This window comes from Sinocyclocheilus anshuiensis, unplaced genomic scaffold (assembly GCF_001515605.1).
Source record: "Sinocyclocheilus anshuiensis isolate Anshui unplaced genomic scaffold, SAMN03320099.WGS_v1.1 scaffold660, whole genome shotgun sequence".
Classification (NCBI taxonomy): Eukaryota; Metazoa; Chordata; class Actinopteri; order Cypriniformes; family Cyprinidae; genus Sinocyclocheilus; species Sinocyclocheilus anshuiensis.
The window spans coordinates 612,750-627,048 of NW_015557099.1; the positions used below are offsets into that span (position 1 = coordinate 612,750).

At 36.4% G+C, this 14,299-nt stretch overlaps 1 protein-coding gene across 2 annotated transcripts in view; it reads left to right on the forward strand.

The window, feature by feature from the left end:
* The window catches only part of LOC107677503 (guanine nucleotide-binding protein G(i) subunit alpha-2-like), a 78,331-nt gene that overhangs the window by 54,769 nt on the left and 9,263 nt on the right, over window positions 1-14,299 (forward strand). For both annotated transcript variants that reach the window (XM_016472425.1, XM_016472426.1), the window contains exons 2-4: window positions 4,218-4,260; window positions 7,573-7,714; window positions 13,512-13,672. In XM_016472425.1, coding sequence (XP_016327911.1) covers window positions 4,218-4,260; window positions 7,573-7,714; window positions 13,512-13,672 — 346 coding nt within the window. The remainder of the gene's footprint in view (window positions 1-4,217; window positions 4,261-7,572; window positions 7,715-13,511; window positions 13,673-14,299) is intronic.

Consider the following 14,299-nt stretch of genomic DNA (forward strand, 5'->3'; position numbering starts at 1 on the left):
GTCCTTGTGTTTTTTTTTTTTTTTTTTTTTTTTACAATTACGTTGCCATGAAGAGGTTCACCACAATATTGTGCAATATTGTACTCTGCACAGAGAATCCTATTGGAAATTTCTTGTCCTTTGTTTCAGCTCTTTGACTTGTAGCTATGCCCAGAAGGACACAGACATTTGCATATGTTTTAAGGGATGCTTTAGAATATTACAAAGGAAACTGCAAGATTAGGACTGCAAGATGATAAAATAAAATGTGGATATTTGATGTTTATTTATTTAGGGAAAGCTGCTATATCCTACCTTTAAAACTATTTTAAACCATATTTAGCTTATCCTTTGTTTTTGAATCAGCTGATGACTTTCTGAATTTAATTTGTTTTTTATTCTACTTTATATTTACTTTTATTATTTGCTTTATATGATTTTACTTTACCTTTTTCCTGAGCATGTACACAATTCACTATGGCAAAGCTCTGATGTATTGATATTCATTTTAACCCTATAAACCTATATTGTACCCCTAAAACTATTTTAAATATTTTGCTTATTCTTTGTTTTTTAATCTAATCCTTTTTTATTTTATTTTATTTTATTTTATTTAATATTTAAGCTTTGACACAGCTCATATTCATTTTAAACCCTATAACCATATTTTAAACCTCAAAGTATTTAATTATTTATTTTTTTTGATAATGACTCCCTGAATTTAATTTAGGTTAGGTTATTATTTAATTTTATTTATATTTTTAATTAATATTTTTTAATGTGTAATTTTTTATCATGTAAAAAAACATGTTTTTTTTTAATTGCCCATGTTTTATTTTTTAATATCATCATCATTATCATAATCATTATCATTATTATATTTTATTTTTTTATTGTGTTGTTTTTAAAGGCTCTCTTCAGATCAGATTATTAATCCAGCATTGTTATTAGACTAGCCTGCGAACACTAGAGCACAAGAAAAAGGAGAAGAGGGAGATGCATTTATTAAGTGAACAGTCAGAGAGATCACGCTCTGCTTGTGGAGGACTGGAGATTCCTAGAATTTGAGCAGAAAGGAGCTAATGCTTAGCAACTGCACCACAAAGGGTGGAGAGCTGTGGTCAAGTCTGTCTGCTGGAGCAATTAATACAAAAACCCAGAGGACGAGTGAAGTGAGCGAGCGAGAGCAAGAACTTAAGTCTGTTTAAACGTGATCAGATGGATTACATGCATGATCTCAGCCTTTTAAATAGGTAAGTTACTTGCTTTTGATTTCATAATGCAGTTGAGAGACCGTAAAACTGGTTAAGTCATGGCCAAGCTAGAAAATAAGACAGGCAGGGTGGACGGAGACAGATGTGTACTGTGGTAACCTGGGTCGCAGCTGCAGCAACAAAACCGAATTATTCTCGTCTCCACTGTGAACCTGTGTGCCTCAGACCATAATGACCACAAAAACTCAGTCAACCTCAGTCAGACAACCTGGCTCCGGATCAGGAGTGCACACCTGAGCTCACTGGCACGTCACTGTACTGTATTGGTGAGCTCTCATTAGCGTAGCCCATGTTGTCATTTACACACCCACGCCTGCCCTCAGATCTGAGGTACCGCAACCGTGTGATGAGACCAATGCAATGCAAAAACAACACCTGATACCAGGCCTTTTGCACACATGTGGAGGTCTTGAGTCTGTCTGGTTTTAAAGTTAAATTAAATTAAATTTAAAAAAAAAAATTACATTTAAATTTAATATATTTTTTGAGATGTGCAATAATTATTTTTAAATTATTCCAATACCAGTAATTTGCAGTTCTTTACTACTGCATTTTTTTTTTAGAGTACAGAAAAAAACTGCAAGTGAATATTCATGTGCATGTTGCTTTGGAATTGAGCTCATAAAATGAAAACAGGTCAGGTTTAATTGGTAGTGTGCTGAAAATACAGGCCATTGTGTAATAAATGTTCTTGGATACAGGAAGAACCCGGCTGCCATCCCAGTGGAATCGCTGGTCATGTTTAAAATTAGTTTCGTAGGAGATGGCACACGATTTTCAGTTCAGAGACCCTGCGAAGAATCTATAACCGTAATTGGATAAATTGAAAAGATGTAGCGTGCTTCTATGTGTAGCTCATTTATGTTTGTTTAAGAGAGAGTTTTTCTGGTAATCCACGACTACTGTTTGGTTGAGTGCTGCTCATGTGATGACCTTTTGTCTTTTGTTATGGTTTAAAACGCGTTCCGTGGAAGTGTCGCCAGTTTTATTCACAGACAATAACTAAAACATAAATGGCCACATCCTGCAGGTGCACATCGCTAGATGTATGAACACTAATACACAATAGACATGTTGAGTCATACAGGCTTTTATTTTCCCGTGAGGGCTATCCCGTCTCCTGTCTGTCCTCTAAGGGATTGAGCACAATGCAAATTCGCTAAGTATAACAAGAACTATATTAGTGTCCATACCAAGGGACGGTAAAATTGTTTTTTTTATAAGTGTACACTACAACTTTGTCTTCTTCCACTGTAAATGTTCAAGCTTCATAAAAGTATTAAATGCTCAAGCTTCATAAAATTACGGTTGTACCACTGATGTCACATGGACTATTTTAACAATGTCCTTACTACCTTTCTAGGCCTTGAACACGGTAGTTGTGCTGCTGTCTATGGATGGTCAGAAAGCTCTCGGATTTCATCAAAAATATCTTCTTCTTTTTTTCTGAAGATGAACGAAGGTCTTACGGGTTTGGAACGACATGAGGGTGAATAATTAATGACAGAGTTTTCATTTTTGGGTGAACTATCAATTTAAAGTTAGATCATGTAGCATTAGCAGTGATAATAATAATAATAAAATTGTTACAACCTTATTTTTAAGGAATATCACACATTTTTTCTTCGAAGTTTTAATTTGAACAGAAAACCTCTGTTGTGCAGCAATTTTACTGTTTGCCAAACAATAAATTTTTTTTAAAGTTTTCATTCAATTTGAATTTAAAATGTAATTACATTTTTTTTATTGCTTTATTGCATTTGATGACTGTTTTTGATAAGAAATTAGTATTAAATCATTACATTTACAATAATCATTATCATAAATTATCACATTGTTAACGTTTTATGAATTCAGGTTATTACACATTGTTTTTGATTATTAAAAATAATTAAACCATTTAATCTGAATCCAGAAAAATTACAACTGGAAAAAAAAAAGACAAGAATTTGAAAAAAAAAATAAAAAACTGGTTTCATAGGGCCCTATTATAGTTACAATCCTTGTTGTGAACAACCCTTTACACCAACTTTCTACACGTGCAGTAGCAGCAAAAATCTCTCAAATGAAAGCCGCAAACTGATGCGTGACTGAAGTCTGAACGGCTGCCGTCTCCGTAAGATGTGGGAGAACTGATTTTGCATGTTTGAGGTGTTGACAGCAGCTGCTCAAGTGTGAAGTCGTCTCTTCACGTAGAGTAAGTGGGTGTGAGTGTGTGGCACTTTGACAGGTGTGCTAACACTGTGATTTTGAAATCAGTAGGCCATCTTTTGACACACACACAGGCTTTCTTTACTTTTTCTTTTTCAGGCTTTCCTTTTTTTGTGCATCTTCGGATACCATTTCATTGGAGTTTGAGGGCAGTTTTCCGCTCTGTTTGCAGCGTAATCCGTGTGTGTTTAGAGTTGTGTAAGAGGGCCGCGCTACATCTCAGAGCTGCACGTCATGTGACACGAACACGCTCCCCAGAGCACAAACATGTGCCAGTCCGTATCAGACATGCCATTGTGACGCGTAGATGTTTGTTTTTGAGGTGTTAGAAGGTGCTTGTGGGAGCTTGTTGATTCTAGAGTACGGCCGTTATGTTTTGTGTGTTTATATAATGTTCAAATGAGGGAGTTAGATGTCAAATGAGTAGCGTGCCCCCGCAGGCCTGTGGAAATTACCCTGATAAGGCCCTGTTTCCTGTTTATGAAGCACTCGGACATCTCCATTAAAGGCCAAACTTGATAAACACCAGGTCTGGGAGAGAATGGAACGCTGAAGATCGGCAGCTAAGTCAGCAAGACTTGAGTTACTGGAAGTATAGGCTACACACACACACACGCACACATTCACAATACAGGGTGGGCATTAGCGCTAAGACTCTGACTAGACGGAGAAAAAAACTGTGACTGTGAGCTTGCTTTCCTGTCTGAAGATGAAGTGTGTTATAACCTTGTTTTCTTTGTGTTTCTGTCACAGGTGCTGGAGAATCAGGGAAGAGCACCATCGTAAAACAGATGAAGTGAGTGAACGATGTTTTCTCTTTTCGAAATCTCTTACTCTCTTTCAGACACATCTCTGAATGCCAGCTGTTGACGCTGGTGTGGATGATATGAGAGGGAACAGCTGCAACTCTAAAGTGAGAAAATGTTACGAAAGAATATTTTCTTTCGCACAAACATACACATATTCCTTGATATGGGACATTAGGAGTTTTTTGCCCCTGCGCTAGTTAATAAACTCAAAGTGCACATACTCATACACAAACCCCAGAGTTCCAAGTCTAAATAAGTGTTTAGAATCATTCACTTCAGTGAGTCAGATTCAGGGAGTCATTTCAAAGGCTAGATCGTCAATTTGAACAGCTATTCAGGTAGCTAGACAAGTTTAAAGTTGCAATATAACAGTAGATAGATTCAAATCTTTTCTTCCACATTGTGACGTATATCCGAATGAGATAGGTTCTTGGAAATAAAAAAGGTAGCACAGAGTCTAAGTTCAATCCTTCATTCGTTGGTTGAATGGAGGCAGATCTGAATTCAAGCTTGAGATCAGTTTGTAAGAAAGGGACTAGGTTTATGCAGCCAAAATAATTGAGGAAGATGCAAAATACGTACCAATAAGTACACATCACTGCAGTTTCCTAGCACTTGTAATCATTTTCCTACACAGTTATGATTACAGCTCAATATGTTTCATTTTCTGGATGTAACAAGCTTGCTCGGTAGCCCAGCCGGCATGGAATTGGACTTAGGATGCGGAATCCTTGGGTACGAATCCTGTGAAAAACCTGACTCACGATGAAAGAGCTCAAAGATGAGAGATCGAAAAACAAGCTAAAACGGCATGCTTGCAATTTGCGTCTTTACGTCACATTCGCTTTTGTTCATACTATCGGGTAGGCTTAGGTGTAGTGTAGATGGTACGTTATTTTAAAACGTCACAGAGCATTAGAGTTATAGCACCACTCAACGAACATTTAATGTCAGAACTGCGGGGATACATACAAAACCAACGTCACATAAAACGTACCATATGTGCGTTCATCTGTTCTGGGGAAGAAAAAAAAACACACTCTTTTAGTGCCATTGGACGTTTCACATCGAATATGCTACGTATTTCGCGTCTTGCAAAAAAGTTCCCACAGGTACGTTTTCATCATGAGATCAGGCTTGACATAACGCGACCATAAAACTAGTTCACATTAATTCATGCAATAGCACCCACTGTGGCAGCTCTGAGAATGCAAAATAAATGCATTGTATTATCAGTTGTATTCGAACATGTTGCAGAACTTAATAAAACGTGAAATTGTTTATGCGTTGTAAGCATACTTGTGTAGAGTGTTTTTTGGGGCCTTACACATAGAAGTCGTCTCAAGACAGAGTGAGTTGCCTACCTAGACAACATTTTTTGACACAAATGTTACAAACGTAACGCTGATGGCTAAAAGTCCTGTCTGGGTATGGAGCCTATGTGTCTCCCTTGCTCACACTCACATAAACAGCTGTTGCTATGCGTGTGTATGTAGTCGGGCCCCTGGCAGCAGTTAATACTGTTTATCTGACCTTGACCTCTGCTGCTCTTTTTACACCTCTGTTTCCCAAAGCAATTTTACAATCTAATCATTCTAATGGAAAATGTTTTGTACTCCATCTCTCATCACTGAATGCATCCTCCTGGCACACACACTCTGACCTGGGGTGTAATCGCAGCATTCATTCTTTAATAATTGAATTACATTATTATAAAATGACTCTAGTTGTGCTTAGCTATATTGGAGAAGGTTGTTTGTATTTTCCCTTTGAAGGTGTTTTAAATGCCGTCTGAGTGTCATTTGAGTGATACACGGTGAACTGGCTCTCTAGTTCTATCCTCAGAGATTTTCCTCTGAACTACTGAGCCAGAGCTGACTATATAAAAAAAAAATCTCCATAGATTTGCAGTCTGACAAGATCCACAGGACAATTCCCACCAGCACTTAAAATCAATTCAGTAGCTAAGTTCCATCCACTGCAAAAGCCTGTTCATATTAATAAATTTTATATTACATCTGGATACTAAAGCCAGGCTTTGGGTTAAAACCTAATGTTCTTACTAGTCCTGTCGCGATAATCAATATATTGACTTATCACACAATATATGTACATGACCTCAATACTTTTTGGTGACGCAATATATCGCCCATTATATTTACATAAAAAAAAACACTATGAAAAACACAATAAAAAATGTTTTGTACTTTCCACTTGCGCCTGTGTTTTTTGCAGCTTCTCGTACATAACGTGGTGTAGTCATGTGCTAGTTCAAATTTAAAAATGCTTCTACAAAAAAAGTTTCATCTGCAGATATGGCCTTGTTTAGGGATCTGTGCCTTTGTGCATACAGACGGACATCTGACTGCTAAGTAGGGATTGTGTTTTTCAGAAATAGTGTGCACCCTTAATTTACAGAGAAAAGAAGGTCAGGGAAAAATCTGTCATAAAATGGTCTTAAAATGACAATAATATCGCATATCGCAATTTTTTTATGGGGCAATATATCGCACAACAAAAAGTTATCGTGACAGGCCTAGTTCTTACCTCTTTGTCTTTTGTGCCATCCTGAATTTGTTCTGTTTTATTTATTTAGTTATGCATGTTTATATTTGCTTTTTCTGGTGAATATAACAAATATTTATTTAGCTTTATATTTACAATTAATATTGAGTTTAGGGTTGGTAATATTTTTAATGATTCTGAAAGAAGTCTCTTATGCACACCCAGTCTGCATTTATTTTATCGAAAAGAAAAACAGTAAAATCAAAACTGTGACATTATTACAATTTAAAATAACTTGTCTATTTTAATGTTTTTTTTTATTTTTGATGAATAGGTTTAAAAACAGTATTTATTTGAAATAATTTTTTAACAATGTAAAAGTTTTTACTGCCACTTTTGATATTTAATTTAATGGATAATATTCTGATTTATAAATATAATCAGATTTACTTCTATATATTCAGACTTACAACTATATATTCTTATTTACTTATTTAAATATTCACTATTTACATTGATATATTCTGATTTTATATAACTACTACTTGTATGCCGCTTCATAATATACATGTGTGTGTGTGTGTATGCATATGTATATGTGTGTGTGTGTGTGTATGTGTGCATGTATGTGTATATATATATATATATATATATATATATACACACATACACGCACAGTATCTTGTATTATATATATAAATCACATTAAAACAATGGAAATGAAATTTTAATGAGGGCTAAATATACTATACCACACTGATGATTGATTGATCGTCTGTATGTCTGTTATGCAGGATCATTCACGAGGACGGCTACTCGGAGGAAGAGTGCAAGCAGTATCGAGCTGTGGTCTACAGTAACACCATCCAGTCCATCATGGCCATCATTAAAGCCATGAGCAACCTCAAGATCGAATATGAGGACAGTGGCAGAGCGGTGAGTACACACAGCATTCCCTCCGCAAATAAATCACACACATCCTCTGTATAGCATAACACACACTCTCAGATCAACTCAAACACCCACCAGCTTAGATGATCCTTCCCTCGTCACAAAGCCAGATATCTGATTATCAGCATAAAGTCTGGTCTTGCTGCTCAAGAAACATTTCTTATTTCTTCTTTTGTGGAAATTTAACTATTTATAACATTTTGTCTTCATCACTTTTGATCAATTTAATTCATCCTTCTACTCGAGTCCTGTAAGAGACTTCAGATCACACATAGCACAATAACTATCTTTTATTCTGCTGTCTATGCACAAATCCTCAGAACCTGCGAGAGATGGAAAGATTAAGTGTAAAAGAAGGCGAAAAAAGAAAATGTGGAAGTCAGAGTGTTAGAGAACAGCCTGAAGGCAGCAGTATGTTCAGTGCATCTGATCCACCTGAGGCTCTGGAGAAACTCTTGATCTCTATCAGCACAGATTTATCCTCACTATATAGATATCACCATCGAATCCATGATATTAAACCAGATTTACAGTGAATGTACAGGGTTAACACTGACTGAATGGAAGGAAGTAGGACACAGGAGTCTCGAGACGTGTTATTAAAAGTCGAACTTCTTTTAACTTGTCAGTGTCTTAAAAAAATGCAGCACTCGTCGTGCAGAGAATGAAGTGAAGAATATGGCTCCTTTAAACCAACACAGGCCCTTTATTTTCACTGTGCAGCAGCAGTGTATAGTTTAATTAGACGGGTGAAGGGAGAGATGGATGATTGTCTCTGCTCTGGGAATAGAACTGTAAAGTGATGTTAGAATGGCTAACAACATCTCTCCATCACGTTTAATTAGTGAGAGCGAGATCTGTTGGAGACATTCCTCAAGTGTTTCCTCCTCCTTTCTCGTTTATGAGGTGTTTTTGATGAAGGATGTCAAAACTGATAACTGATAAGTCAGTGGGTGATCTCAGTAACTAGTCTGTGTTAAGAAAACCCTGTGTAATTACTTTAAGCTAGTTCAGGGTAATGTTCACAAGACACCAATCAGAAGCATTTCTGAGTTATTTATTAAGGGTGTCAGACTAATTTTAGGTTAAGGGCTGGAATGGGAAAAACACACATACAGTGCCTTGCGAAAGTATTCATACCCCTTCATTTTTTTCACGTTATGTTGCTGCCTTATGTTAAACTGCTTTAAATTACTTTTTTTCCACATCAATCTACACTCCGTACACCATACTGACAAAGCAAAAACAGAATTGTCACAACTTCGTAAATGTATTCAAAATAAAAAAACTGAAATAAGTACATTGCATAAGTATTCATACCCTTAACTAAATATTTGGCTGAAGCACCTTTACAGTCTCAAGTCTTTTTTGTTTGATGCGACAAGCTTTTCTCATCAGCATTTGGCAATTATCTGCCATTCTTCACCTCACCTCTTCACCTCTCAGGCTCTGTCAGCTTGGATGGGGGCAAATGCACATTTTCAGGTTTCTGAATTATTTGACTGGGTTCAAGCTCAGGCTCTGTCTGGGCCACTCAAGGACATTCACAGAGTTTTCTATAAGCCACTCTTGCGGTGTGCTTAGGGTCATTGTCCTGTTGGAAGGTGAACGATAAGGGTATGAGTACTTATGCAATGGAATCATTTACGTTTTTTATTTTTAATAAATTTACAAAGATGTTAAAAACTAGTTTTTTGCTTTACCATTATGGTGTATGGAGTGTAGATTGATGTGGAAAAAAAGTAATTTAAAGCAGTTTAACATAAGGCAGCAACATAACAAAATGTGAAAAAAATGAATACTTTTGCAAGGCACTGTATCTTAAAATGTGTACATATTCAGAGCAACACATGCTTTTATCAAACTAATGTCAAGTATCAACTTTATACTGCTGGCATAAATTAATTGGAAAACATGTTAGTCATTATTGGTGTTTGTGTTGTCACAATACCAACACTTCAGTAGTCTGTTCCAATACCAATAAAATTTCACTTTTCTCTGTACTAATTTTGATACCATAGCAAAAACTGTTTTACTTTTTTAACTATGTGAAAATAAAAATAATACATTTATACTGCAAAACTTAATACACAGATCAATTTTGACAAATCCTTTTTGACATATCCAATTTTTTTATCTCCGCCAAAATAAAAGCTTGATAGTTTAAAGGCACAATATTTAAGATTTTTTTATTAAAATATCCAAAAACCACTAGAACAGTGTTATATATTTTGCTGACTTGTGTACTTACATTATCCCAAATGTATCGAAGAATGTTTAAAGCCAGAGAAATAAGCAATTTTAACTAGTGACACGGACCGTGTCTATAGTGTCATTGTGTCGCCTGCCAATGACATCATAACCCCTCGATTTCCGGTTTTGTTTTGTAGAAAACATGGAAACACCAAAGACGCTTTAATATGTTATGTGTTTTATTATACAGGTGACGACCGCACAGAGTAGCATTATAACATAACTTTCAAATGTATCTAGTATGATAAAACAGTGACGCTTTACCCCACATACACACGACCGGAAGGAGCGGAAGCCGTTGACTGTGGCATAATAAAAGCTCCGCTGCTTTCGAGCCGTGTGTCGCGCTCGTCTCTCATTAGCAATTGCTTCAGCGGCCTCGTTTTGCTTCGACGGCTTTCAGCTTCGCCCTGCTTCATACTACGATGTTAATAAATCTTTAATACATTAGCTCATCCATGAACATGATTTCTACCCAAATCCCGTCGGATTGCTTCGGCTGTGGGGATGAAGACGACAACTCCCATGATTCCACACTTAGTCACGGCGTCATCAAACTACGCCTTTGTTTCTTTGTTTGTTTTGAAAACGCGCCCTCTAACGGCAAAAACTTACATATTGTGCCTTTAGTGCTTGAAACTGAAGAAATTAAGTAAATGTTAGTATTATTATTTCACTGTTAAAAAATTATATTATATATTATTATAAATAATATTGTATATTTTTAGTAGCTAATTTTAGAGAGCAATATTTATATTTATTATTATTATTATTATACTTTTAAATACTATTTTTATGATGAAATGATACAATAGTAATATTTCTTGTTTTGTTTAATATTTTATTTAATAGTAATAACATTTATTTAATAGTAATAATACTTATTATTAAAAAGAATAATAAAAGTTACTTTGTAGTCATATCGATATGGCTGAATTGTGCAGCCCTACAAACAAGCATAGCAAACCTGGAGCTTTATCACATTTTAAATCAGTTTGTATCAGAAAAAAAAAAAAGATTTCTGTAATGTAGTAGAGACATTATCCCTTTATATTCAAAAAAAAAATTTGTGGACCTCATAAATCACCAACTTGACCATCCCATATGTTTAATTTGATTCTGTTACTCCTTAACTTCATCAAAAACATTGAGTACACAATGCTATGCGTAAAACAGGAAGTAGAACATTAGTCAGTGTACCTTTTAAATAGTATGAGTGAGTGCATATGTTAACCATATGTCACAGTTTGAGCAGTGTGCTTTAGACACGTGGAAAGCCGCATCCCATGGGGCTGATCGCTGCATCTCCTCATTTTCTCTCTCTTTTCCCTTCTCTCTCTTCTCTTGAGGCCGTAAATCTTTTAAAAGGCCTGTAATCCTCTATTCATATCTGTTGCCTTTTTTCCACCGCATAGTAAAAGAACCTTTGGTGTTCTTGTTTCAAGCATTCCTTGAATCTATGAGCTATTTAACTTCTGAATTGCGAAACACTGTGTCGTTTCACATTTACGATTAATGTATATACTGTATTACTGCAGTATACAGTAGCACACAGTTTAAGAATTCATTACATCCCCTAGAAGCACGGGGTCGGTCGTGTCACACGTCTCTCAGCCCATTATTTCTGCTCATGGCTCCCATGTTCCACCCCAGGGTTGACTTCCTGTGATCTAGTTCAGCTCCATGGTGGGAGGGGTTTTGCTGTGAGACTCTATTCCTGCAACATATACTCTGGGAGGAGAAAGACAGATATGTAGGTAGACGGTTATTTCTGTAGCTCTGAGAGAAGTGTGTGGGAGACGGTTCGAGACTCGAGTCTGAGATGCGATAGTAGAATCTGGAGGTGAGAGCTAGTCATAGACTCCTTCTCTCCCTTGCTGTTTTTCTCTCAGGGGATGCATAGCTTACATTTGTATACTGCACCTTTGACCCACCTGGCAAATAAATCTCTGGAGTAACATGAAGTAACCCCCACAAAGTACACATATGCACGTGCACACACAGCAGCAACTGTAAAAATGTCCCTTCTCCCAGAATGCCACCATGTAACCAGTCTGTCTTCAAGATCAGTGTGTAGATCAGCGGTTCTCAATTCCAGTCCTCGCGTACCCCCGCTCTGCATGTTTTGCATGTCTCTCTTTGTTAACTCACTTAAATGCCCTTTGTATGGAACATATACGCTCCCTTCAAACTGGAATCATGGAGGAATATCCGGTAATGTCCACTTCGCAGGGCACTTGCAGTCAAATATAACAAACGTCTGAAGCAATAAGAGAAACATACAAAATGTGCAGAGCCGGGGTACGCGAGGACTGGAATTGAGAACCGCTGGTGTAGATAATGCAAATGGAAGACCGATATTTCCTTTTAACGATATTTAATCAATAAACAATATCAGGTCTACTAACAAGTGTTTGGGGTTAAACAGTATGTTTAACAGGAGCTGTCATTTCAGTGTTTTACTTTAGATATGCTTTTTTTTTTTAATTGCGGTATATGATATGCATCTCACTTTTTTTCCTAATTGTTTTTGTTTTATTATATTTATTTAAAAAAAAAATCTATATCCTGCCCAGCGTTGTCCAATGAAACAACAATATATTAAAGGCTATGAAAACAAATATAGTGAATATGTAACTATGTAGGCTATGTTATATATTATGTGCAAAAAAGGGTTAAAATCACATGACATCCTAACATTGTAACCTTAAAGTCTAAAAACAAAAATAATGCTTTGTAAAGCAGAAGCTAATTGCACTAAACTACAAATGAAAAAAAGCACAGACTAAATGCATTATATCTTGATTAACTTAACAGTTAATGCCATCAAGAAATGCACTTATTTGTGGGTTTAAAATTCTACAAATGGTACATTTATTGTTCAACAACATATTTTAGTAAAATTAATATTTTAGTCAGAATTATTGCGATCCTATTTTATTGGGCTCTATGTGTGTTGCGCATTTGCGTGGTGTTGATATAAATGGTATTGCTTCACACCATATTGTTTATAAAAAATATATCGATGTGTCATACAAACTTGATATACCGCCCAGCCCTAGCTCAACAAAGGCATCATTTATGTCGTTTGGAATGCAGTACATATTGGATTCACGAAACTCTTGACAGATGCGTATGTGTGTTTTGTGTGTGTTCGTTCTGAAGCTCGCGGCATTTCGTAACTCTGGGTGAGGTTAAATGCACTTGCATCTTCAAATACTTATATGATACAAAATCAATGTAAATAGATAGAAATAAAAAACAGTTCTTCACATGGGCTAGTGGACACATGGGTAAAAAATAAAGTAAAAACGTTGTGATTAATGTGTAGTGAGTTCTGCTGAGTCAGTTTCGAGCTGCTGTGAGGTAATATGTTCACATTGCAGATTATTCACAGTTTATGAATTTGGTTGGACTTTGTGACTCCTAATTCTTTTGCATATGATGTATATAAATATGTTAGTTTCTGTATTCTGTGTGTTAATGTGCATTATTTTTGATTGGATCTGTTTATTCGTTTGTTTTATAGGATGATGCACGTCTGTTGTTTTCCCTGTCCGGGGCGGCAGAGGAACAGGGCATCCTGGCAGACGACCTGGCCAATGTCATCACCAGACTGTGGGCTGATGGAGGGGTACAGAGCTGCTTCACCCGGGCCAGAGAATACCAGCTCAACGACTCCGCTGCGTAGTGAGTTCTCTCTCTGTTATTAGTCAGAAAGATATTGACCAATGGCCATTCGTCAATATTCATGGAAAGCAAATATCATAACTCATAATGCACACCCTCAGTCAGATGATAAATCATGCATTTACAGACAGAACAGGGTGGTGCACTACAGCATTATTAGTATTTTACTTGGAAATTAAAACACGTGTTCAAATATTCAAAGTGTTTTTTATAGACACCAAAACCGCTCTGCTATAGTTCAAAATATTCTAAGTGCCTCACTAAATGAGATCCAAAAAACTGAAACTTACTCAAGAGTGCCTTTTAAATGTAAAAGAAATAGAATGATGAAAATATGTGATGAGAGTGGGCAGGATCAGATCGATACGTCAAAGCGAGCAGAAACTCTGGCACTAACAGTTAACGCTCCGTTGAGAAACCAATTGCTATTAAACGGAGGGTTGGCCTGGGTCAGGACTTCCATGAATTTTCCCATGCTTGATACACTCAGAATCAATCAGGGGTAGGAGGAGCATTCCCTCACGAGGGATCACAGTTGATTTGGCCTTGAATTAGGAAATGAATGATGTCATTTGTCGGTGGGAAAAGAAGATAGTGGAAGGAGAGAGGGAGTGCTAATCTTAGATT